The sequence below is a fragment of the Sapajus apella genome, unplaced genomic scaffold (genome assembly GCF_009761245.1).
Source record: "Sapajus apella isolate SASKATOON/1434 unplaced genomic scaffold, GSC_monkey_1.0 scaffold32, whole genome shotgun sequence".
Lineage (NCBI taxonomy): Eukaryota > Metazoa > Chordata > Mammalia > Primates > Cebidae > Sapajus > Sapajus apella.
This window is the reverse complement of record NW_022436972.1, coordinates 16,519,322-16,544,416: the sequence shown is the minus strand read 5'-3', so window position 1 is coordinate 16,544,416 and position 25,095 is coordinate 16,519,322. Positions and strand designations below refer to the sequence as shown.

At 40.2% G+C, this 25,095-nt stretch overlaps 3 protein-coding genes across 7 annotated transcripts in view; all 3 read right to left on the bottom strand.

Moving 5' to 3' along the window:
- Positions 1–4,962, bottom strand: part of RCBTB1 (RCC1 and BTB domain containing protein 1) — a 146,415-nt gene extending 141,453 nt beyond the window's left edge. The window contains exon 1 of the mRNA XM_032294593.1: positions 4,944–4,962. The gene's annotated coding sequence lies outside the window, so the exon portion shown is untranslated. The remainder of the gene's footprint in view (positions 1–4,943) is intronic.
- Positions 1–5,317, bottom strand: part of EBPL (EBP like) — a 30,271-nt gene extending 24,954 nt beyond the window's left edge. For 2 of the 4 annotated variants that reach the window (XR_004273923.1, XR_004273924.1), the window contains exon 1: positions 4,944–5,048. Coding sequence is in view for 2 of the 4 variants with exons in the window: in XM_032294599.1 (XP_032150490.1) it covers positions 4,784–5,167 (384 nt within the window). In the remaining 2 variants the exon portion in view is untranslated. Of the gene's footprint in view, positions 1–4,783 lie in introns of all 4 variants that reach the window. The other 2 variants (XM_032294599.1, XM_032294598.1) reach the window with 2 other exon arrangements.
- Positions 5,318–12,509: 7,192 nt separating this feature from the next.
- KPNA3 (karyopherin subunit alpha 3) overlaps positions 12,510–25,095 on the bottom strand; it is a 112,463-nt gene continuing 99,877 nt past the window's right edge. For both annotated transcript variants that reach the window (XM_032294586.1, XM_032294587.1), the window contains exons 11-17: positions 24,131–24,262; positions 22,499–22,627; positions 20,109–20,213; positions 19,940–20,011; positions 19,430–19,592; positions 15,866–15,960; positions 12,510–15,105 (exon numbers count right to left, since the gene is read on the bottom strand). In XM_032294586.1, the coding sequence (XP_032150477.1) occupies positions 15,007–15,105; positions 15,866–15,960; positions 19,430–19,592; positions 19,940–20,011; positions 20,109–20,213; positions 22,499–22,627; positions 24,131–24,262 (795 nt within the window). In that variant the 3' untranslated portion in view covers positions 12,510–15,006. The remainder of the gene's footprint in view (positions 15,106–15,865; positions 15,961–19,429; positions 19,593–19,939; positions 20,012–20,108; positions 20,214–22,498; positions 22,628–24,130; positions 24,263–25,095) is intronic.

Here is a 25,095-nt window from a genome sequence, read left to right as displayed (position 1 = left end):
GTGATGGTACCATCTTTCTGGAGTCTTTAAAAACTGACTTCCCTTAGATCCAGCAATTTTACTGTCAGGATTTATCCTGAGTAAATAATTAGACGAGTGCATAAAAATGCACAGAGAACATTCTATGCTACTGCCAGCAACTGGAAAGCACCTATAAGACTAAAAATTAGAAACCAGTTAAATAGATCACAGTATAATGGAATCCTACGCAGTAACTTAAAATTATGAGGTAGTTTAATAGCTACTGATACAAAATACAATAACACGGTAAAAATAAACACTGAATTGTATAATTCTCTATTCGTAAAAAGTAGTATTTATCTGGGGCTGGGCATGGTAGCTCATGCCTACAATCCTAGTACTTTGGGAAGCCAAAGCAGGCTGATTGCTTGAGCCCAGGAGTTCAAGACCAGTCTTACCAACAGAGGGAGAATCCATCTCTACCAAATTTTTGCATGGTAGCATGTACTGTGGCTCCAGTTAGTCGGGAGTCTATGGCAAGAGGATATCTTAAGCCCAGGAGTTTGAGGCTGTAGTGAGCTATGATCATGCCACTGTACTTCAGCGTGGGTAATAGAGCGAGACCTTGCCTCTAAAAAAAGAGGAAAAAAGGTGGGAGACGGTGGGTCACTCTGAGTGCCACCTCACGGGCCTTCAGTGTGGTATTTCTGTTTACCATCCATATACAGCTACACCAACACTGACTCATCAGGCCTGCCAAATAGCACGAGGACTGTGCATCCACTTACTGGAGAGGAGATCTATCTTAGAGGAAAACTGAATGCAGGCGACAATGGCAGGAAAGAAAAGGGAAGCCAGGAGACAGGAACAGACATGAGTGGAAAGGTAACTTCAGGCTTGGTGATAAAGCAAGTGGTCAGGAAAACTTTTTTTTAAGACGGAGTTTTACTTTTGTTGCCCAAGCTGGAGTGCAATGGTGCAGTCTCGGCTCACAGCAACCTCCACCTCCCAGGCTCAAGCCATTCTCCTGCCTCAGCCTCCTGAGTAGCTGGGATTACAAGCATGTGCCACCATGCCCGGCTAATTTTGTATTTTTAGGAGAGACAGGGTTTCTCCACATTGGTAAGGCTGCTCTCAAATTCCCAACCTCAGGTGATCCTCTCGCCTCGGTCTCCCAAAGTGCTGGGATGACAGGGGTGAGCTACCACGCCGGGCCTGGGAGAAGAACTTTTTAAAAGTGTCAAGAGGTGGTGGCACATGCCTATAATCTCAGCCACTCAGGAGGCAGAGGCAGGAGAATCGATTGAACCTGGAAGGTGGAGGTTGCAGTGAGCCGAGATCACCCACTTCTTCCTTAGGTAAACCCTGTGCTTCTGTCAATCTGGACTCCAGGATGTGTTCCACACACAGGCATTTATATCCTGCCTCATGTTTCTGGCCATGCCTGAATGCTCTGAATGCTCTATTTAGATTGCAGAAGAGAGAAAATTTTACTCATGAAGCACCAGTGCCTGGGCTGCCCATAGCAACCTCAGAATGGTGAGCCCACCATTTCCTTCTTCCAGTATGCTGTCATGGCTCCTCCCAGGTACGTTGATGGAAGTCAGCCTGCCCTCTGCTGTAACCATAACGGGCTGCACTGAAGACCAAGGTGACCACACTCTGTTTGGACATCTGGGAAACGAACTTCCCTGGGAATGCTTGGTTTGTAACTGTCCAACTGGAGAGTTCTCAATTTGAAATTTGATGGCAGCCAAAAAACCTACATAGCTCCTCTCTCTCTTTTTTTTTTTTTTTTTTTTTGAGATGAAGTCTTGCTCTGTCACCCAGGCTAGAGTGCAGTGGCACAATCGTGCAACCTCCGACTCCCGGGTTCAAGTGATTCTCCTGCCTCAGCCTCTTGAGTAGCTGGGATTACAGGTGCGCAACAACACGCCCAGCTAATTTTTGTATTTTTAGTAGAGACAGGGTTTCATCATGTTGGTCAGGCTAGTCTTGAACTCCTGACTTTGTTATCCACCTGCCTTGGCCTCCCAAAGTGCTGGGATTACAGGCGTGAGACACCACGCCCGGCCCCATAGCTCCTCTAAGAAGTGTCAAGGGGTAAGGAGGGGCTACTCATATTCTAGTGAATATGTGAGTTGTAATTTCGGTTCTCCCCTAGGCTCTACATCTTAGTCTTAGCTTGTCCCATATTTCCGAGTATTCTTGCAATAAACTCCCAAAGACAACATGGGCGTGTATTTTCTTGCAGCCTCAACAGCTTAAATCAAGTGCTCTCTCCACTGATTTCTGAGACACGTGTACAAAGACGTTGGTGGATGCACTGTTTGTAATGACACAATAAAATGTGTCCACTAATACGGGCTGGTTAAGTAATCATATTCATCAAATATAAGACACATCCCAATTTCAAAGACATTAAAATATCAAATTGCCTACAGTAGTTACATGATGTAGCTGATTGTTCTAATGTGAAAAATGTAGATCTTAGATTTGGAGAACCAAGGTATGGTGTATTCATACAGTGGAATATTTTGCAGCTGCGGTAGGTAATGACACAAGATGAGGCTTGGTGGCGGACATCTGCTTCAGAAATGGGCAGGGGGAAGCTTATGGGGGTGAGCAGAGCAGTAACTCCACATGAGACCATACCTCAAGGTGTCACAAAAGGAGGTGGGGGTCGTTTACCTGTAACAACCTGTGCTTGAAAGTGAACAGTCTTAAACTAGTTGGTGAACACATGCATACAGTTTAAGTATTTTTAGAGCTTTTTTTTTTTTTTTTTTTTTTTGAAACAGTTACTCTGTTGCCAGGCTGGAGTGCAGTGGCATGATCTCAGCTCACTGCAACCTCTACCTCCTGGGTTCAAGTGATTCTCCTGCCTCAGCCTCTCTAGTAGCTGGGATTACAGTGCACGCCACCACGCGTGGTTAATTTTTTGTATTTTTAGTAGAGACGGGGTTTCACTGTATTGGCCAGGATGGTCTCGATCACTTGGCCTCGTGATCTGCCCACCGCAGCCTCCCAAAGTGCTGGGATTATAGGTGTGAGCCACTGCACCCAGCTGCTTTTTGTATGTCTAAGATATGTTATACATTTTCCCCCCCAGATGGAGTTGCTCAGGCTGGAGTGCAATAGCTTGATCATGGCTCACTGCAAACTCCGCTTCTTGGGTTCAAGCAATTCTCCTGCCTCAGCCTCCCCCAGTAGCTGAGATTACAGACACCTGTCACCACACCTGGCTAATTTTTGTATTTTTAGTAGAGACAGGGTTTCACCATGTTGGCCAGCCTGGTCTCAAACTCCTGACCTTGTGATCTGCCCACCTCAGCGTCCCACAGTGTTGGGATTACAGGCGTGAACCACCAAGCCCAGCAGATAGGTTATACATTTTCCTTTAAGTGAGCCTAGCAACCTGCTTTATCTCCCCCGTTTTGTGGGAGACCTTGTGTTCAAGTGACAGCTAAAAAAATCAATTCTCCACCAGTCGCAGTGGCTCAAGTCTGTAATCCCAGTACTTTGGGAGGCTGAGGCAGGTGGATTATCCGAGGTCAGGAGTTTGAGACCAGCCTGGCCAACATTGTGAAACCCCATCTTTACTAAAAATACAAAAATTAGCCGGGTGTGGTGACAGGTGCCTGTAATTCCAGCTACTCAGGAGGCTGAGGCAGGAGAATCGCTTGAACTAAGGAGGTGGAGGTTGCGGTGAGCCGATAGTGCCAGCGCACTCCAGCCTGGGCAACAGACTGTCTCAAGGACAAAAAACAAAACAAAAAGACAAGAAAAAATCAATTCTATAACTAAACGAGTTGAGAGAAACATTCACTGTCCCTTATCTCTACAAGTTATTAGAAAAAAAAGAATTCCGGCAACATCAGTCATGGGCACAAAGCCAACCCGCAAACATTTACAGAACTCGATGATTACCCAAAACTCTGCTGCTTTCTCAATACTATCGACTTTGGCTTCACACTAGCCACAGGTGTGTCTAGAGTTAAATAAGGTCAACGTTACAAAAAAAAAAAAAAAAAAGATATTTGGACAAAGTTCAAAAAAAACTTTAAAGTGTGTTTGTGGGGAGGTGGACGGGGCATTTCAGTATAAATGCCTTAAACACAACCTTCCTGGCTATTTTATAAGGTGGGTCGAATCTTTAAGTGCATATATTTCCTAAGACCTCGACTGATACAAAGAACGCAAGCTTTGGGGCCAGACTAGACCGCCTGAGAATCGTGCCAGCTGTGTGGCACTGGAAAGTCACCTAACTTTGCAGCGCCTGCCTTCACCTCTGTAAAATGGGAAACAACTAGTTTATGGATGCCGTAAAGATATGAAATTTTAAACTCAGCAATGTACCTGGCACACATTAGACACGGGTGTTTGGTCTGTTTTGGTACAGGCTTTGGGTTTTGCGCAATAGCCTTGCTCCCTCCGGGGAAAGCATCTCTCCTTGCTCCCTCTGGGGCATTTAAAAAACGATCTCAACTCTATTTTCAGTTCAACATTTACGCGCAGGTTACAAAGCCGAGGAAGCCGAGGCTCTAGCCTTTGACTATCTTGTAAACCAACACAACACGTACAGAATTTTAAGTTTTGGTGGAGGAATCGGATGCACAAGGCAAGTGGCGCTCTGTCCACAGACCTGGTTATCAGAACTCTGCGCGCCGCGGCCTCCAGGCGCCTCTCCGCTCCCAGCAAACTTCCTGCCGCAGGGGGAGGGCCGCTACAAAAAGCCGCAGGACCCCCTCGCCCCGCCTTGCCTCCCCCCGCTCCCACTCTCTAGGATGGTGGGGCGAACGGTCTAGGCGACAGCACTTACCAGCACGAAGTGCACCAGCGCGTCGTAGCAGAGCCAGACCAGCGCCCAGCGGTCCGCCGCCCCCCGCCCGCGGCCCAGGAGCAGGCCCAGGGCGCAACCCGCCGCCAGCAGCGCGGCGCACAGCAGCAGAGAACCGCCCGCCGCGGCCCCCAGCTCCCACCTGTCGCCCATGCTTCCCGCTCCCGACACCGACAGCACGGGACCACGCGAGAGTAAAGGAGAGCCGGGAGACAAACGATGGGGCAGGACTGACCGGGAAGGGGCAGAGCCGGATCGCCCAGGAGGAGCGGAGCTGATTGGCCAAAGCTGTCCGGGGAGGGACGGGGCTCCTCGACCGGGGCGGGGCCGGAGCAAGGATTCCCTGCCCACCTCGCACCCTGCCATTCTGCTGAGCCCAGAGGTTTTGCCAGGTCCAGCTGATGGAGGTTCGTACTCACCAACTTGTTAACTGCCTCGACCAAACCTGTTCCTGAACCAAGCCCAAAGAATTGGTAATAGGGCCACACCTTTTGATGATTGATTTTTAACAAAAGCGATACGTTAAGCTACAAAGTGAAGCACAGGTAGTGGAAATTTTGCCAATAGGCCAGAGGCAGAATTTTGGAGGCAAAAGGTTTTAATTAGGCTCTTGCAAGACTTACCAAGGAGGTGGGGGGCCAAGGGTGTTTTCAGCCTCCAGCGGGCTTAAAGCTTTTGTGGCCTACTCTGACATCTTTCCATTTCTTAAAAACCCAGAAAAGTAGCAAAAGTGTGGGTGAGAGGAAGGGTAAATCCTATTGGCTTGGCGCTAGATGCCTTTAATCTGTGGCAGGCCAGGTCTCACTAACGCAGGCCTCCATCACAACTGTTTCAGTACTGATTGGTTAACTTAAATATTAAAAGCTAAAAGAGCCAGTGCCCATTTACAAAGGCTGGAATGTAATAAAAGTCCACTGAGAGTTTTGCCTAGGCCTTCCCTGGGCCTTGAAGCATGAGAAGATAACTAAGGAATTCTTAATATGACCTGTTTGAGATTAAACAAGTTTTATTGGGGGTCTGAAGAAACTCCTTAAACCTCCGTGATTTAGCAGGAGACAAGATAAGGATAATAATCCAAGCACCTGGACCCATTTAGATTAAGTAAGTTTACTGAGGCTCCAGAGGAAGGTCTTAAGGACTCAGATCTTGCAGATTAGAAATTGTTAATCAGTTATGGCTTCAGATGAATGCACACTTATATGTAGATATATAGTTTAGAATTTGCTCTGGAAAAACTTGGTAATTTTGAGTTGGTCTGGTGATAATTTCCAGGCCTTTTCTCTGTAATCAGTTGCAGAAATAAAAACTCTCTTCTTCCCCAGTTCATCTGCATCTTGTTATTGGGCTGCGAGAATAAGCAGCCCGACCCCCAGTTTGGTCCAGTAACAAACCTACATTATTCTATTTAACTTCACAACAATCCTATGAGGTTGGTGAAATAAGCCAGTCACAAAAAGATACTTAAGATTCCACTTACAGGAAATGTCTAATCAATTTGCAGAAACAAAATAGAATGGTGGCTATCAGGGGCGGGGGCATGGGAGGGGTAAGAGAGGGAAGTGGAGTGTTATTTACTGGGATAGTTTCAGATTTGCAAGATGAAGTTCTGGAGATTGGTTGCACAATAAGAACATACTTTACTGAGCTGTACACTTAAAAATGGGTAAGATGGCAATTTTTGTGTGTATTTTACATTTATAAAAATATTGCTGGCCAGGTGGAGTGGCCCACACCTGTAATCCCAGCACTTTGGGATGCTGAGGCGGTGGATCACGAGGTCAAGAGATTGAGCCCATCCTGGCCAACATAGTGAAACCCCGTTTCTACTAAAAATATGAAAATTAGCTGGGTGTGGTGGTGCGTGCCTGTAATCCCAGCTCCTTGGGAGGCTGAGGCAGGAGAATCGCTTGAACCTGGGAGGTGGAGGTTGCAGTGAGCCAAGATGGCACCACTGCACTCCAGCCTGGCAACAGAGTGAGATTCTGTCTCAAAAAAGAAAGAAAAGAAAAAAGGAAAAAAAACTGCTGGCACTGAACACAAGTTGAAGACTTTTGTTTCCCCACTAGTCACTTCCTATACCACTTTTTAGAGCAGTTAAACCAGATAGAATGATCTTTATGCACTTATTGCTAGCCTCTTGCCACTAACAATATAAGTCAAGGCCAGGGCCTGTGACTAGCTTTTTTAGTGCTGTATCCCTGGCATCTATTACAGAGTCTGTCATATAGTAGCTGCTCAGTTAAATAACTGGTGACTGAGTATGGCCAATCTAGCCACCAATGCTCTGTATTGTGCTGTAAGTAACTAGCCACCCATTAGGGAACATACTGCCCACCTCCCCTTGGGAGCAAAATAGAAACTTAATAAAAAAACTGATCAGATCCCTGTCTTGTCTTGACACTGCTCCTAGTTCCTGCCTTATCACACTGATGCAGCTCTCACTAAGGTGACTACTGGCTTCCACATCACTGAACCCAAAGAGCAGTTCCTTTTCTTAAGTTTACTTCTCAGCAACATCACTGGGCACTGAAATATTTTTCCTTTGGTTTTCTGAGAGCAGTCTCCTTGGCCATTCTGTTTCCTTTGCAAATGCATCTTCCACTACAAAAAGCCAGTGAACAACACAGTCCAGGCCCTGTTCTCATTCCCAGATCCAGGCAATCTCATCCTTACCCTCTGCTTTAATGACCAGCAAAACTGGTAGAGAACTCAAATCTTTAGCCTGGTCCTCTTCTCTGGACTCCAGTATTTTCAACTGCCCTACTGGACAATCATTTGGATGTCTCGACACAACCCAAACTGAGCTCATCACTTTCCACCCCATATCTGATTTTCTATCTCATGTTACTTCCACTCATCAATTAACTTCCACTCATCAGTTACTACAACCCAGAAACCTAGAAATCATCCCCAATACTTCTCTCTCTCCAAATTTTGTATCTAAGGCATCACCAACTCCTGTTTCAGCAGCCAAGAATCTCTTGATTCCATGCATTTCATGGACCAATTTATTCACCATCTCTTGTGTCTGTGCTTCATTCACTAACATGATGTGACCAGCAACTTCTATGTCACTAATTCAGAAAGACATTTCCTGTCCTTAGCTTTACCAACTAGTAATCCTTATTCATCTATCATCCCTTTGCTTAATGATTTTCCATATAGAATACCAAAATCCTTTTCACAGCTTACTAGACTGTGAGGTCTGGCCCCTCCTTATCTCTTTAGCCCTTTCCCATTCCCCTATTAATCCTTCTCCCCATTATAATCTTTGATCTAGCTACACTTGCCTTCTTTCACTTCCTCAAATGTCCCATGGTGCTTCCCACAAGGCTTTGCCTAGACTCTTACCACCGCTGGAAAGCTTTTCCAGTCAATCTGCTCTGTCAACTCCTGCCTTTTCACCACGACCAGTGAAATTTTGGCTGGCACTTTTTAAGGGCTCAACATTAGCCTGGCTATCACTTTCCTCAGTAGCCAATTTCCTCTACTATGTATTTTATATCATTTTGTACCTTTTTTTCTAACATTTGTCAAAACTTGTCCTCTTTGATTCCTGTTATTTTTACAAGTATCCTGTGCCATAGCACAGTACCTGGCATGGAATAGAGTACTCAGTATTCAAAATGTTCTGAAGACTTAGAATTCTAATGTAAACAAGACTGAAGACATCAAAAGGATACATATGTAGACTGTGATCTCATTATGAGTAAAACTGGGCTGAAGTAATATGAAATTTGTTGAGAGTTGAGAAGGGTAGATGCCTAATGATTTGGGTTAAAGAGAGCTGACGATAAAGAGGGCTGAGGCTGTGACTTGATCACAAATCTAATTATGATGAAGCTGGTAAAAAAAAACTGAAATTATCCCCCCACATTGATAGAATGAAGTGTCCAGATAATGGAATGTTCCCATTCATTCCAGAGTACCCAGAAACCAGTCGCACCACACTCCTTATTGTTGGAATCCTTGGAGTGCATCAAGTTGACAGGAACCAGGTCCAACAATGACTTTATAATGAGAATGGATGAAATGCCAGGGGTGTATGGTGGAAGAAGAGAGCTGATTTAAAAAATGGGTGAGTCTCCTCTGCTGTCTGGAAATAACAAAGGCTACTCCCAGTCAAAAACAGTTAATTTATGATGGACACTTAAGAAAATATCTTTTTCTTTTGAGACAAGGCCTCACTCTGTGGCCCCGGCTGGAGTTCAGTGGCATGGACTCAGCTCACTGCAGCCTCTTGCCTTCTGGGCTTAAGCAATCCTCCCAACTCAGCCTCCAGAGTAGCTGGGATTACAGTCATGTGCCACCAGGCCCTGCTAATTTTTTAAGTATTTTGTAGAGATGAGGTCTCACCATACTGCCCAGGCTGGTGTTGAACTCCTGGGCTCAAGCGATCCGCCCACGCTGGCTTCCCAAAGTGCTGGGATTACAGGTGCAGGCCACTGCGCCTAGGTTAAGAAAAGATCTTGTAGCAAGCAAAGCTAGCCAATAAAGTAATACAGGCGCCCTTGGAATGAGTACCTTGTTTTTCAAACTCTTCTGACTTACTCCTGGAGGAATGTTTCCATAAAATTCCCTGCCTCAAAAATCTGATTTTATATTGCAAACATTATGTAAAACGTATACTTTATAACACTTCGGCTTGTATTACCAATAAAACTTTTACTTACCACCTAGTAAAGTCGCTGTCCCATGAAGATGTTCCTTACGTTATGGCTTCTTACATTATTTGGCACAAGGCCCCGCACATCTTTGGGTACCACAGTTTAAGAGAATTCCTCAAGAAGGTGTATGGCAATTTGCTAAGGTAGGGAAGGGGGATGCTGTAAAAGAAATTCCCTGCAAAGGATACTTTCTTTATGGCATGGCTCAGTCATAGTTTCTCTGTTTTTAATCATTTAATAGATGATTGTAAATTTTTTGATGGGGCCAATCTCTCAACAATGCTTCAAGAAGTGGTCTTCAAACTATGCTATGATTTTCTAGTCCAACTCCAGTTTTCCCTAGATAACTTAAAGATTTTCAACTACAAATGTCTGAAAAACACTGTGATTGGGTGTTGAGATTTGGGCAATTAACACATTTGATTGTTTTACAACACTGTTTTTTAGCCACAGGACAAATTTAAGAGGCAACTAGTTGCTCCATATTTCTTTCTCTTTCCCAAGTCCTTTGCCAAGTTCAGTACTACTTGGAGTTCCTTACGGATGATTTGGGGAATTAGTTTAGGCCTGCCTCCAATCTTTCCTAAAACTCAGAATGAAGACAAGGCACATTTTTGTCTCCTTTTTTCATCTTATGCATCTGAGGAAAGCCTGGGACTGTTCACACAACAAAAAAGTCATGATTTAGGCTGTCTCATTTGAGTGGAGTTTTCTATAGGAATTGATTTAGGACAGTAGTTTACAATCAAGGATGGCTTAAGGCCCCCAGGATGGCAATTTCTGTAGTTGTCTTGACTTGGGAAGAGGAGAAAGGTGCTACTGCTATCTCTCCTCTCATCCCTTTAGCCCAGGGATGCCACTGAACATCCTACAGTGCACAGGGCAGACAACACATAACATAGAATTACACAGCCTAAAATGTCAATAGTGCAGGGTTAAAAAAAACCCCAACATAGGCCTAAGTTAGTTGACGGATTTTATGGGCAAACAGTGGCATTAAGTTGCATTCCCACATCCCTTTTCCCACACATTATTTATCATACTTTTGGAGAATAATTCTATCACTGTTTTTCAGCTGTCTAAACAAGTACAACATTTATACTCACAGGTTCATATATAGAAATTATACTTCCATTCCCCCAAAAAGATTTAAGTGAACTTCCTCAGTTTAGGGCTTAAAAAATTCAGTATCACTGTAAAACAACAGACATTCATGAATGTCAGTTACTCTTGTTTGCCTGTTTATCCTCATTAATCCCCTGAAATGGGTGACCCTTCTTTAAAAATTTTTTTCATGTAAAAGTAGAGTTTTTTAAAAGATGGGGTCTTGCTGTGTTGCCCAGGCTGCTCTCAAACTCCTGGGCTCAAGTTACCCTCCTGCCTCAGCCTCCCAAGTCACAGGAGCTACAGGTGTCTGCCACCACACCCTTCAGGATGACCCTTCTGAAAGAAATGATGGCAAAATTGTATGAGTACTATCACATTTATTTACTTATACACCAACCTCATTAAAAAATAATTTGAAGTGGCATTATACAAAAGTAAGCATTTCTATACTCAAAAGTTTGTCTGCTCCTTTGTTCTTTTAATTAATTCAAGATTTCATTTAGTGACATAACCTTTACCTAACTGGTTAAAACTTTTAGGCTTGCTCTGATTACTATTTTCCATAGTTACTTGTTTTCAAGGGTTAGCCAGGTCTTTTTAAGTTTGATTTTTTGTTTCATGAAAGTCATAATCATATCATCTCAAATAAATGGCCTTTTTCTAAGTTATAGTATTTAAACCTGAGACACTAGGGAGAATGCCATGTAATGACAGAGGCAGAGACTGGAGTGATGCAGCTGCAAGCCAAGGAATGCCAAGGATTGCCAGGAACCACCAGAAGCTAGGAAGAGGCAAGGAAGGATCATCACCATGAAAGCCCCCAGAGACAGCCTGGCTCAGCCATCACCTCTATTTCAGACTTCTGGTCTCCAGAACTGGATGATAATATATTTCTATTGTCTGAAACCACCTGGTTTGTGGTACTTTGTAATGGCAGCTTAGGAAGCTAATAGAGATTTTGGCAATTCTTATTTATCACAGAATAGTCCCAAACCTAGCAGTTATTGATCATCCTGGTTTGTTAGAGTTGAGATGGAGCAGGAACCCCTCATAAGGGCCTGCCAGGTGCCCCCCAAGCATGGAAATAAAGGAAAACCTTGAGTTCCTTCAATGGAAATTCCAGGCACCTAGCTAGCCCTATGACTTAAATGAGCACCTTAATAAGCAAGAAGGTAATAGTAGCTTAAAACAATAGCCAAGGAAGTCACAGGATGTTTGGTTCCTTATAGAAACTAAAGATAACACCTTAACATATGTCCCTGAGTTGTTCTTCAGAAACCTGGACCCCCCCACCAAATGGATCCACTGGCCAGGGAAGGGGGAACTGAGGTCTGAGCTCTGACTGCCATTCTCTGTTCTAAATGTCTTCCTGAGGGGCCTATAGGAAGTCACCCATGGGGCAGGCCTAGCATTCTTTTCTGCTGACCTCAAGTTTTTTGACAAAGCTATGTTCCCTTAACCAACTGCAAATAAGAACATCTTTGAATTCACCTATGACCTATAAGTCACCCCCTGCCACCCTCGGCTTCAAGACAGCCTACCTTTTTAAGCCAAATCATTGTGTAACCTCCATGTATTGATTTACAATTTTGCCTGTAACCTCTGCTTTCCTGAAATTCACCCCTGCCTTTAAAAACATTTGCTTGCAAAGCCATGAGGGAGGTTGGGTCTTAAGTGTGAGCTGCCTCAATTTTCTTGCTTGGTGCCCTGCCTGCAAATAAATGTCACCCTTTTTCCTGCTGCAAAACCTTGGTGTGAATGTTTGGCCTAACTGTGCCAGGTGAGCAGACTCCAGGTTAGTTCAGAAACAGTGTGAAGTAGGTATTAAAATACAATAAAAGAGTAATTCATGATTCGTCTCCATTGTGATTTTTGAAAAATAATGCCAAATTTAAATTTAACCATAGAGAAAACAAACAAGTTATTTTCAGAAATAAGTTTTCAATGTTTTATCATATTTGATAGCAGCTTTTTTTATTGGTTACAAAACCTAAGCCCATATACAAAATTAGGAACACATTTAGATGCCTCTTTTGAAAGAACGTTTTAGTCTTTTTAAACTGAGTTTAAAAAAAATAAAAACAATGCAATTTTTAAACACTGTTTTGAAAACTTAAAAGTGCAGCAATATACTTAGTTTCCTTTATCTACGAAATGGTGCAATTCCAATTCAAAACTGGTAAGGTCACAACAAATTGAATCAAGGAAATGCATACAAATGTCTGCACTACTTGATGCTAATGTTCACTTAAATGTTAGTTTGCACTTTAAAACATGAAATAGGAATCATCACAGTAGAGGCCCAATTTTAATCATAATGTGTGCAAAATTTAAAAGGTAACTGTCAGTTAAGTAAGGAAAGTCCAAAAGAAACTAAACTGGAAGGGGTACAATTCACAATATCAAGAAGATTTGGACTTTAAGGGTTTCACCGAAGTCTGTGACCTTAATTAGCTTTCACATTGTTATTCCTACTTTTAGTGAACACCACGCAGTTTCAAAAATTTAGACTATAGTGTCCAAACAGGATGCAGTTACCATATGAAGCTTTAACTCAAAATTTGGATAAAGAAAAAAAGGCACAATGAACTTCAACTCAATTTTATGTGCACAAGAGTTGAAAAATCTGAGCCACCTTAAAGAGAAATTGATTCTAAAATTTATAAAACCTATAAATAATCAGAGGCCAAACCACTATATTAAAACAGATTCTCTAGCAAGTAAAAATCTTGCAGTTTAAACATACGCTTGTATCCACTTTAGATACAAGACAAAACTCACTCTTTAAAGTGGCTCCACCTTGGCAGATACATATAGTTGTAATGAATGCACACCTGCTATGTGTTGTTTATCAGTGAAAACACCCCAGCTGATTCACAAAGCTCTGATGGCATCTGTCTCATCTTCATCACAGTAAATACACCCCCCATGGATAACTAAATTAGTTTAGACTTTCTATCCCTTCACATCAATGCATTGGGAAATTATACCCAGTAAACAAGAGCAACAATACCATTTCTGTGACAGCACGAATTACTTAGTTTAAAAATTTTCAAATCCATATTCTTTCATTAATAATGGGGTCAGACAATTTACCAAAAGCAATGACTTGACATAGTAATACCAGATTTTGCAGAATTATTTAAGAGATCACTGCAAATCAGGTTTATGTTAAATAACTGCAAATCACTCCTCTACACAGATCCCTGTCTGAATCTTTTAATACGTGAAGATGCTTTTAGAGTAGGATCTGAATTAACTTTCCCAATACGCAAAGAATGAAGTCTTATGACACTTCTAAATAGTAGTTGCTGGTTTGTTGCCAACCACATTATCAAAAGCACTGGTTACTAAGTAAAAAATATTTTAAGACTAAATTACAGTAAACATGAAAGCTCCACAGTTTAAACCCAATATAAATCAACCATATCCAATTATCAAATGAAAACAAAGAATATTAACTCCTGAAAGCTGAAAGCAAGATTTTTTTAAAAACAATACCAATGGGTATTTTAGACTTTTGCAGGGGTTTTTTTTTGTTTTTTGTTTTGCTGTTTTTCCTTTATAGTCAGGAACTCTTGCTTTCAACTTAAACAGAAGTTCAAGTCCATAACAGGTTGCAGCTCAGGTAAAATACCATGCACAGCATTTGATTACTTCAAAACAGCAGGAACACACAGGCTGAAGAGAGTGGTCAAATAGGGCTTGCTGTTCTCAAAAATTAGGTATAATGGCAAAAGCATTAACATCCATATCTAAAGTTCTTCCTCCAACCCTGGCTTCTGAGGCAGATAATAAACACATCAATTACTGGTAGGTGAAGTACAGTTTTTTTTTTTTTTAAACTTATCTGTTTATTCAATAACCAAGTTTCTTGTTTTTAAGTTACTTTTTTTGTGTCAGTTCCACCAATGAAAATCATTTGGCTTGTACTTTAAAATCTATTCTTCCACATAAAGAATATGAAAATATGTTTGTGGAGGACAACGATGGAGGCTCAGATCACACTGCACCTCTTTAGTCTTCCAACTTGTATATGCATCATACCAAAGTGTCTTGATCCACAGCGCACCATTTTCCAAAGGAGTAACAGTGGGCAGCTGACATGTCACCACTATGGAATATTTATTCTAAACTGGAGACTGCAGTTGTCAGCCTGTGGCACCAGGGAACAGGGAAAAATAGGGTAGTTGAGATTGTTAAGGAGAGTTCTAAAACAGTTTAGGAAATCATGCATATGCATTTACAGTCCATGTGATAGTGACTTTTGGCAACTGCAAAGTGACTGAGACATGGCTTGCTTTAGAAGCATCAAAACAAAGAGGCATGTGTGTTTCAGAGCCTTTTGTTGCTGTTGTTGTTCTTATCATTTGGTAGCCATCTGGTGGTGCTTCATATTGAATGTGGGAAAGATGCTGCACTCAACTGAACTTAAAAATTAAATTCTTTTGTTTGAAGATTGGCTGTTGGATCAAAATTGTAAGTACCTCCTTGTGTTGCTTCAGGAATGAGGCAGGGATCTTCATCAATCTATAAAAAAACAAAACAAAAAAATCCTTATCAAGTTGTGATACTATACATTATGTTGTAAGTGGAATTGACTTTTTACCTCTTAACAAATACTTCTATGTGAATGCCTTAATCACCTAAAAATATTCTGGTAAATCAATAATAATTTGATTAAGAAATTTAATAATTTAAAATTAACACATTTAAAAACTGCCCCGTTCAATTTCTGTATCTGTAGATTTATTTAAGCTATCTGAACATATATCATTTATATAATTACTATTTCTTCCTAGTTAATAGATTACAAACAAGAACTGTTTTTACAAATTTACCTTATAACGTTTCAAAGTATTTAAGAGAAGTGACTGATGGAATGTCTAACAGAAATGTCATCCTACTAATAAAAGGAAAACTCTTAGTAAATTTACATTGTGTAAGAACAGAAAACCAAACACCGCATGTTTTCACTCATAGGTGGGTGATGAACAATGAGAACACTTGGGCACAGGGAAGAGAACAACACTTGCTGGGCTAGTTGGGCTGTGGAGGGGAGGGGAAAGATGGGAGGGCGGGAGGGATAACACAGGGAGAAATGCCTGATGTGGTAGGGGATGGAGACAGCAAACCACCATGGCATGTATGTGCCTATGCAAAAAGCCTGCAGGATGAAGGATGTACACATGTACCCCAGAGCGCAAAGTACAATTAAAAAAAAAAAAATTTACATTGTGTGTAGGTTTTCATTTACATGCAGACACACACTGTTTTAATGTCTACTTACATCATCACCAGAGAAATACTGATCTATGATTTCAAATGCTAATTTATATATGTCTTCATTTTCATGTTGCTGTAAAACTTCAATTTTCTCCAAACCTGGTAAGAATAAATTAATCAAAATAACTGGTTAATTGATAAGGAGATACTAATCAAAAGCATGCTCATTTTAATCATGGAGAAATCCTAAGGAACCCAAAACACCCTGCTCCCCCATCTAAGATGGTGGTTGGGGCTGCTTCTGGTTGGAAAACCAGCATCCCACTAACTTTTTTCCTTCTTAGAAGCCCTTGAAGTACCCGGATCCCTGAAGCAGGCAGTCTAAAAAACACCCAAACAGTCCATTTGACAGAGGGAAACTGTGGCATTGATACGTAAGGAAATTTATTTCAAGTTATAGGTTAAGTTTGTGAAATACTAGAACTGACTCCCCCAGACTGCTTTAATGTAATCTTACTAATCTTACTGTCTCATAAAGTTATTTTTAACTTTTTGTTTTCCAAATGTTATTATTTTTATATAAACACAGTTTTTAGAATGTTATAATTAATATAAATAAAAGATAATTTGAATTTTGAAAAACTTTCTTTAAAAAATGAATATAGGTCTTATGTCCTATAGCCACAATGAACCTGAGAGAAAATATTTCCAGAACAGATATCAGAGAATGCCTTTATTTATATTTCCAATATATTTACTCCATACACCATATACACAAGTTTATCAATTTCAAACCTTACTATTCTTCCTTGAAATGTCTTTTTGAAAGTTATTTTAGGCCGGAGGCAGTGCCTAACGCCTGTAATCCCAGCACTTTGGGAGGGTGAGGCAGATGGATCGAACCCGAGGTCAGGAGTTCGAGACCAGCCTGGTCAACATGGAGAAACCCCATCTCTACTAAAAATTAAAAAAAAAATCAGCTGGGCGTTGTAGTGGTCGCCTGTAATCCCAACTACTCGGGAGCCCGGGCAAGAGAACAGCTTAAACCTGGGAGTTTGAGGTTGCAGTGAGCTGAGATTACGCCACTGCACTCCAACCTGGGTGACAGAGCGGGACTCAGTCTTAAAAAAAAAAGTTATTTTTTAAAATAACTTTAAAATAGTTGCATTTTTTTTCCTTATACGCGAATAAACCAGAAGAATGGGGAAACCATTGCCAAAGAGAATGGATGTAAAGTGCTTTATACAATTATAAAATATTAATATGTATCCTAATTATTACTCCTATAGACAGAAGTAACTATACTGATAAAAAGCTGAAGACTAATATTTCTCTAAGTTACTCAAACTTACTGGGTTATGAACCTGACTACAATGGTAAATTTTAATTATTTAAAAATATTGTAAAAGCAGAATGAGCAGTGAATTAATAGTAAGAAGATCTGGATTTTAATTTTGCTTCTATCACAACCTACTTCTGTGACCTTGGACAAGACTCCTTAAAATCTCTGGAATAATTTCTTCTTAAGAAATCCTCCCGGCTGGGCATGGCGGCTCACGCCTGTAATCCCAGCACTTTGGGAGGCCAAGGCAGGCATTATCACCTGAGGTCAGGAGTTCAAGACCAGCTGACCAACATGGAGGAAGCCTATCTATACTAAAAATATCAAAAATTAGCCGGATGTGGTCGCGTATGTCTAATCACAGCTACTCAGGAGGCTAAGGTAGGAAAATCGCTTGAACCTGGGAGATGGAGGTTGCAGTGAGCCAAGATCGAGCCATTGCACTCCAGCCTGGGCAACAAGAGTGAAACTTGTCTCAACAAAAAAAGAAAAGGAAAAAATCCTCCCAGCCTGAGTATTCTAAGATCTTACTGCATTTGTTTTCTCTTAAAAAAAATAAACAGAAGGCTGGGCGCGGTGGCTCAAGCCTGTAATCCCAGCACTTTGGGAAGCCGAGGCAGGTGGATCACGAGGTCAACAGATCGAGACCATCCTGGTCAACATGGTGAAACCCCGTCTCTACTAAAACTACAAAAAAAAAATTAGCTGGGCATGGTGGCACGTGCCTGTAATCCCAGCTACTCAGGAGGCTGAGGCAGGAGAATTGCCTGAACCCAGGAGGCGGAGGTTGCGGTGAGCCGAGATCGCGCCATTGCATTCCAGACTGGGTAACAAGAGCGAAACTCCGTCTCAAAAAAAAAAAAAAATAAATAAATAAAAATAAAAATAAAAATAAATAAACAGAATAGTCATATAAAGTAGTAATGAAATGTAAAATCTAAAATATGACATTATGATAAACGAATTTAAGGTTTAGACATGTTAGTACATGTTAAACATGTACATTTAAAAATAGAATTTAAACATATATTTCACACGTCATTGCTATAGAAAGTATAATACAGTACTTCAAATCATAATTCTTTCTCATTAAAATTTCGAAGTAATGGCTGGGTGCGGTGACTCATGCCTGTAATCCCAGCACTTTGGAAGCCCAAGGTGGGCAGATCACAAGGTCAGGAGATCGAGACCATCCTGGCCAACATGGTGAAACCCCGTCTCTACTAAAAATACAAAAAAATTAGCTGGGTGTGGTGGCGCACGCCTGTAGTCCCAGCTACTCACGAGGCTGAGGCAGGAGAATTGCTTGAACCCAGGAGGCGAAGACTGCAGTGAGCTGAGATCACAGCACTGCACTACAGCCTGGGAAAAAGAAAAAGACTCAAACTCAAAAAAAAAAAAAAAAAAAAAAAGAAGAAAAAACTTCGAAGTAACTGCCACAGCAATAACTTCAGCCTGTAGTTGTGGCAATCATAAGAACCATTACAAGACTGAAACGACATATCTAGGTGACTCAGAAGTCAGTAACCTTTTCCAACTATATGAAATAGCATTTCCTAAAGTATCGTCTACAAAATAACATGGTAATAACACACAAAAAAGTGTTTCACTGTTAAGGAGTTTGAGAAATGCTGGATTAAATAAGCCTTTAAAATTTATGTAGTGGTTGTAAGGGTTCTTGATTTGCCCTCATGCACTGTGACTTCAAGAGAAGTATTAGTGTTTCCTAAAAAGCAATGTCAGGCTGGGAATGATGGCCCATGCCTATAATCCTAGCACTTTGGGAGGCCAAGGCAGGCAGATCACTTGAGGTCAGGAGTTCAAGACCAGCCTGGCCAACATAATGAAACCCCGTCTCTATTAAAAACACAAAAATCAGCTGGATGTGGTGGTGTGCACTGGTAATTCCAGCTAACTGGGAGGCTGAAGTGTGAGAATCGCTTGAACTCAGGAGGCGGAGGTTGCAGTGAGCTAAGACTGTGCCACTGCACTCCAACCTAGGCGACATAGCAAGATTTTGTCTCAAAAAAAAAAAAAGGCAATGTCAATCTCCAGAAGGTTATATAGTGACCTTCACAACCAGTTTTTGCAAAGTATGGACTACTATCTTCTGGAAAATCCCCTTGGAATGCTAACATAGTGAATAAAGTAAAGCAACATAGTGTGATCGTTTAAAAACAACATATCCTAGTAATTTTCTAATACACTGACTTTAAAGAACTCATATTTCAGAGTTCCAGTGCTCAAATACTTTCAAAGACTTTTCTTCAATCAATCCACTCTTACCTCCACATTCCTCTATTATTTCAGCTATTGTGCTTGCTTCATCACCAGCCATTATCAGAATGTTTTTCAGACCATCTAGAACCACCTGAACCACTTGAGAATCTTTCACTGATAGTAAATTACAGAATGGTGGTATTACATTCTGCTGTACAAGGTACTCAACCTAGACAACAAAAGAGAAGACATATTTTTATTTATATAATTATCTATTTCCCAGCAGGGTGTGTGGTAGTGTGCACCTGTAGTTCCAGCTACATGGAAGGCTGAGACAGGAGAATATTTTGAGCCCAGAGTTGGAGGCTGTAGGGCATTATGATCATGCCTGTGAATAGCAACTGCACTCTAGCCTAGGCAACATAGCTAGACTTCATCTCTTAAAATAATAGTTATCTTTTCCCCCAAAATAACACAATACAAAGCTTAAAAACAGTCAGCAACTACTAAACATCAGAGAGTAGAGTGCTTTCCAATATATTAATAATCATGACAGTTACAGGTTTTCAAACTCACCTGATCTTTTCTGCCACTTATTGTTAAGTTGCTGATTGCCCAAGCAGCTTCTTTTTGTGTTCCAAAGTCCCCCTGAAGGTTAAAAATGAGATCATAAAATGGATTCTTTATCCAAAAAGTCTTGGTTATAACAGATTAATAGACATGGTGAACTCATAATATGACCAACCTTAGCAAGTTGATGAATAATCATAGGAATTAATCCAGCATCTATTACAGCTTGAACTTGTTGTTGGTTGCCTGCTGTTATGTTGGAAAGGAACCACACTGCTTCCTACAATTGAACAAAATATAGGGCATCTTTATTTGAAAAAAATACCTTTAATGCCTTTCCATTTTAATATATTTTATGTAGACGATAAAAAAGTCACCTAAATTATGTTAAAGAGACTGAATCTAAAAAGTTATCACGTATACAAACTCTCCCATTTTAAACAACTTATAAGGAAATTTCCATCAATTATATTTGGGCCCCAATAGCCTGGCATTTATTTATTCATTAATATATAGGCCTACTATAAGCTAGGCATTATTCTAGGCAATGGTGATACAAAAATGAATGAAACAGATAGAAATCTTTCCTCTTGGAGCTTATATTTCTGTGCATTAGCTTCCTCTAAAAGATAGAAATAAATATGCAACTGAATTTCTAAAACTACTTAAAAACTACTTCTCATAAAGGTGAATTTTTTTATTTTAAAAGCATTTAGACACAAGATATAGTCATTCAACTATTCCACACAAATTAACCATCTAACTAATCTAGAATGGGTCTATATAACAAATATTCTAAAACCACAGAATTTATAAGTCATAAACAAACATGTTTAGTGAGCTGTTTACAGGTTAGTATCACACATGTATCTTCCCTTCCACAGCTGAATTTATTTTGCTACCCAACTATGGTAAGATGTTAATAACTGGTGAATCTGTGTTTAGAGTATATGGGTGTTCACTATACTATTCTTACACATTTCTTGTAGATTTAAAGAGTTTCAAACAAAAATGCTGAGGAAAGAAAATCAAGTTGGTAACTTGTACTTCCAGGGTCCCACGATGGTCTCAAGATCCAAGAAACAAATTTTCAAGGCAAAAAATTTTTGAAGTAACTAATTGGTTACTGAAGCTAAGAAAGCATTTCTATGACCCTTTCTCTACTCCACGATACCCTCACTTAAAAGCATATTGCATCACAGGCCAGAACCTTTCTCTGCTGACTTCTGCCCAGCTTCCTCACTTCTCAGTTGTTTCCAATTATGGAATATATTCATTTAGCTAAAAAAAAAAAAAAAAAATCACCTATATTGTTAAAAATTTCTATAGTAAAAATAACTGGCCCAGAGTCTGATAGCCTTTGGCTTCTTTCTCTTCACTGGAACAAATGTGTCTATAAAATGTGATTTTTGACAACATATTTTTCTATAAGAACCCAACAGTCAAATAATACTCAAGCAACTATATAAACATAGTTATGACAAAGAAGAAATGATCAGTTCTGCTGTGTTTGGGTGATAGTAGTATTTTAGGCAGATAAAACTTCAGAAAATTAAATGTAAATTTAAACCACAACAAGACACCACTTCACATCTACTAGGATGTCACTAATAATTTTTTTAAATAGAAAATAATAAGCATTGGCTAGGATGTAGAGAAATTAGAATTCTTATTGCTGGTGGGAATGTAAAACAGTGCAGCTACTATGGAAAACGTTTTGGTGGTTTCTCAAAAAGCTAAACCCAGAATTATCATATGATGGAGCAATTCTACTCTCAGTTATATATCCAAAGAAATTGAAAGCAGGAACTTAGATATTTGTATGCCATTGTTCATTGCAGCATTATTCATAATAGTGAAAAAGTGGAAACAACCCAAGTGTCCATCAACAGTAGAATGGATAAACAATATGTGGTATATACATACAATGGAATATTTATTCAGCCACAGAAAGAATGAAGTTCTGACGCATGCTGCAAAATGGATGAACCTTGAAACATGCTAGATGAAATAAGCCATAAAGACTTATTACATACTAAACCTTGAAACATGCTAGATGAAATAAGCCATAAAGACTTATTACATACTAATAAGTACATATTACACAATTAATAATAAACTTGTCTATCAAGCTTGAAATCTTAAAGAGTAATTGTTTATGATCCTTGAATTTAGGCAGTTTGTCTTTGGGTCCAATCTAATTTTGCTGGGAGATCAAATTATGATCTGTTTAAAAAAAAATACCAGCCCATTCAAATGGCAGATTTTGTCTGCACTTTCACCTAGCGGCTACTAACTTAATGATTGCTGCTATGCTCAGTCTATTTAAATAAAAACATAGGCAGTCTAAAAATGTGTTTTACTCTGTGATGATTGGGGCAGCACCCACCAGAAGCAATTAAAAGTTCAAACAAAACAACTGCAGAGGTGATTTAAAATAATTCTCATCTTCACTGCAGTGTTTTTTTTAAAAAAAAAATAAGTAGCAATAGAAACAAGGAGACAGTTAAAAACGAGATACAGAAAGAGAAAGAAATAGCACGATGAGGGCATTATATGCCTTACCTTATTTATCTTCTCTTTTGGGTGTGATAAGAGATTTGGGAAGTGTGACAGGACATCACAATTGAGAACAACCTGGGTCTGCTCGTCAGTGCCAGTCACTATGTTGCCAACTGCTCTGAGGGCTGCTGTCTAGATTGGGGATAAAATGTTTTCTACACATTTATTTGTTTATGATAAGACTGATTCTATATTTTTCATAATCCTGAGAAAGTAAAAATGCAAGGGTGAAATGATTAACTTATTTCATACTTTTACAAAGCATCAAGCAGTCTGACAGCAATTCTGAATTTTAAATAGTCTCTTCTAAAAAACTGAAACTTTATGAAAAAAAAAAAGTGTGAAAATTGGTTGAAAAAAGATTCAAAAATAAAAGGAAATTAAAATTTTGGAAGTCTAATTTCTTAAGGCTGGGCCTGGTGGCTCATGCTTGTAATCCCCACACTTTGGGAGGTCAGGGCGGGCGGATCACCTGAGGTCAGGAGTTTAAGACCAGCCTGGGCAACATGGTAAAACTCCATCTCTACTAAAAATACAAAAATTAGCTGGGTGTGACAGTGCATGCCTGTAATCTTGCTACTCGGAAGGCTGAGGCAGGAGAATCACTTGAATCTGAGAGGCAGTGAGAAGAGATAGTACCACTGTACTCTAGCTTGGGAAACAGGGCAAGACTCCATCTCAAAAAAAAAAAAAAAAAAAAAAAAGCTGGGCACGGTGGCTCACGCCTGTAATCCCAGCACTTTGGGAGGCCGAGGCGGGTGGATCACGAGGTCAAGAGATCTAGACCATCCTGGTCAACACGGTGAAACCCCGTCTCTACTAAAAATACAAAAAATTAGCTGGGCATGGTGGCGTGTGCCTGTAATCCCAGCTACTCAGGAGGCTGAGGCAGGAGAATTGCCTGAACCCAGGAGGCGGAGGTTGCGGTGAGCTGAGATAGAGCCATTGCACTCCAGCCTGGGTAACATGAGCGAAACTCCGTCTCAAAAAAAAAAAGAAAGAAAGAAAGAAAAGAAAAAAATATTTTAATAAAGGCCTGGTATGGGCACACATTTCCATCCAGAAAGTCACTTTGGTATAAGCAGGATAAACAGATCTATCAAGTGCCTACCCCTAATTAGAGTGGGAGTGAGAAAGAGGAAGTGCAATTAGGAGGCTATTGCAATTATTTGGGAGAAAGATAATAAGTCTTAAACTAAATCAGTGGTTCTAGATAGATAGAGACAGATTTGAAGCTATGTAAGAATAATTGAAATGATTTTGTAAAGAAATGGGAATTGTAAGGAGGAATCAAAATTTCTAGCTTAAGCCATGCTGTTCACTGAAAGCAGACAAGGAAGAAGAGCAGGTTTGGGGGAAATGATCATTTCCTTTCTGTCTAGTTTATCATGGAAAGTTTTAAGGAGTTCTTAGATGATATGTATAAAGGGTCAGAACAATTGGCTATACAGGTCAGGAACTCAGCAAAGAATCTGGGTGAGATTAAGATTTGGAAATCAACAAAATCAGGCTCAGGGGATTAGCAGAAGAAATCGAAGATAAGCACTTGTAATAGAGTTAAAGCCTAGTTGTACAAGTTAACTGGTTCTAACAAACACAATTCTATACAAATAAGAAACATTTAAAAATACTTACTTGAACTTTGACTTCCTGATGACTCAGAAGGGGCACAAGAAATGGCACAACCCCTGAATCGATAACCATCTGTATCTGCTCATTACCTCCATCTGTCAAGTATGACAGAGCCCAAACAGTGTCTACAAGAATCTACAGGAAACACAAAAGAAAAAGCAGTTTACACATTTGTTTGAATGCTTTAAATGTATAAGACACCTCGGTAGCAGTGACAGAAAAAGTTATCAAATTTCACGTTTTAGCTTAGTGGCAAAAATATCTGCTTAACTGATTAATCTATTAAGTAGCAAGTACTTTCTCTTTCTCTCAATGCCTACCTCTGAGTGAGACACATAAGTCCGGGAAAACTTCCATCCCAGCTTCTAAATTTATGTATCAGATAGATGAATTTTAAAACAGGCAGAAAGTAATCCTCCCTGCCCTCACAAATTAGCTACCCGACAATCACACAGAAAAACACTATATATAAGAATGAGGCCAATATACCACGCTGTTTCAAGTTCAGAAGAGAACAGAAAGGTCATCTATCTACTGGTTTTCCAACATTAGCAATACTATTTTTCAGACTACTAAAGTAAACTAATAAAAGAAATGGCTTGGCACTTTAACTTCATCTGGGGAAAAAATTGTTGGAAAATCTCCTGAAATGTGTCCCCAGCTGAAAAGCCTGGATCATAAGCCATGCCCTATCCCCATCCTAACTTTGCAAATACATAAAAGAAAATAGGCTCAGAGATCTGGTGATTCATTCAAGTCAAAGATCTTGTATGTGGCTTTGCTTGGTGTTGTCACAAAGGAATATAAGCACTGGTTATAGCTTATGTGAAATCATGATGTTTCCTATTAGGCCACATCTTTTTGCCCTAAAAAAAAAATAGCAGGCACGTGAATTCACATACCCTTTAAAAAGGCAAATAAATGAATAAGAATAAAATAAAACAGGGCCAGGTGCAGTGGCTCACGCC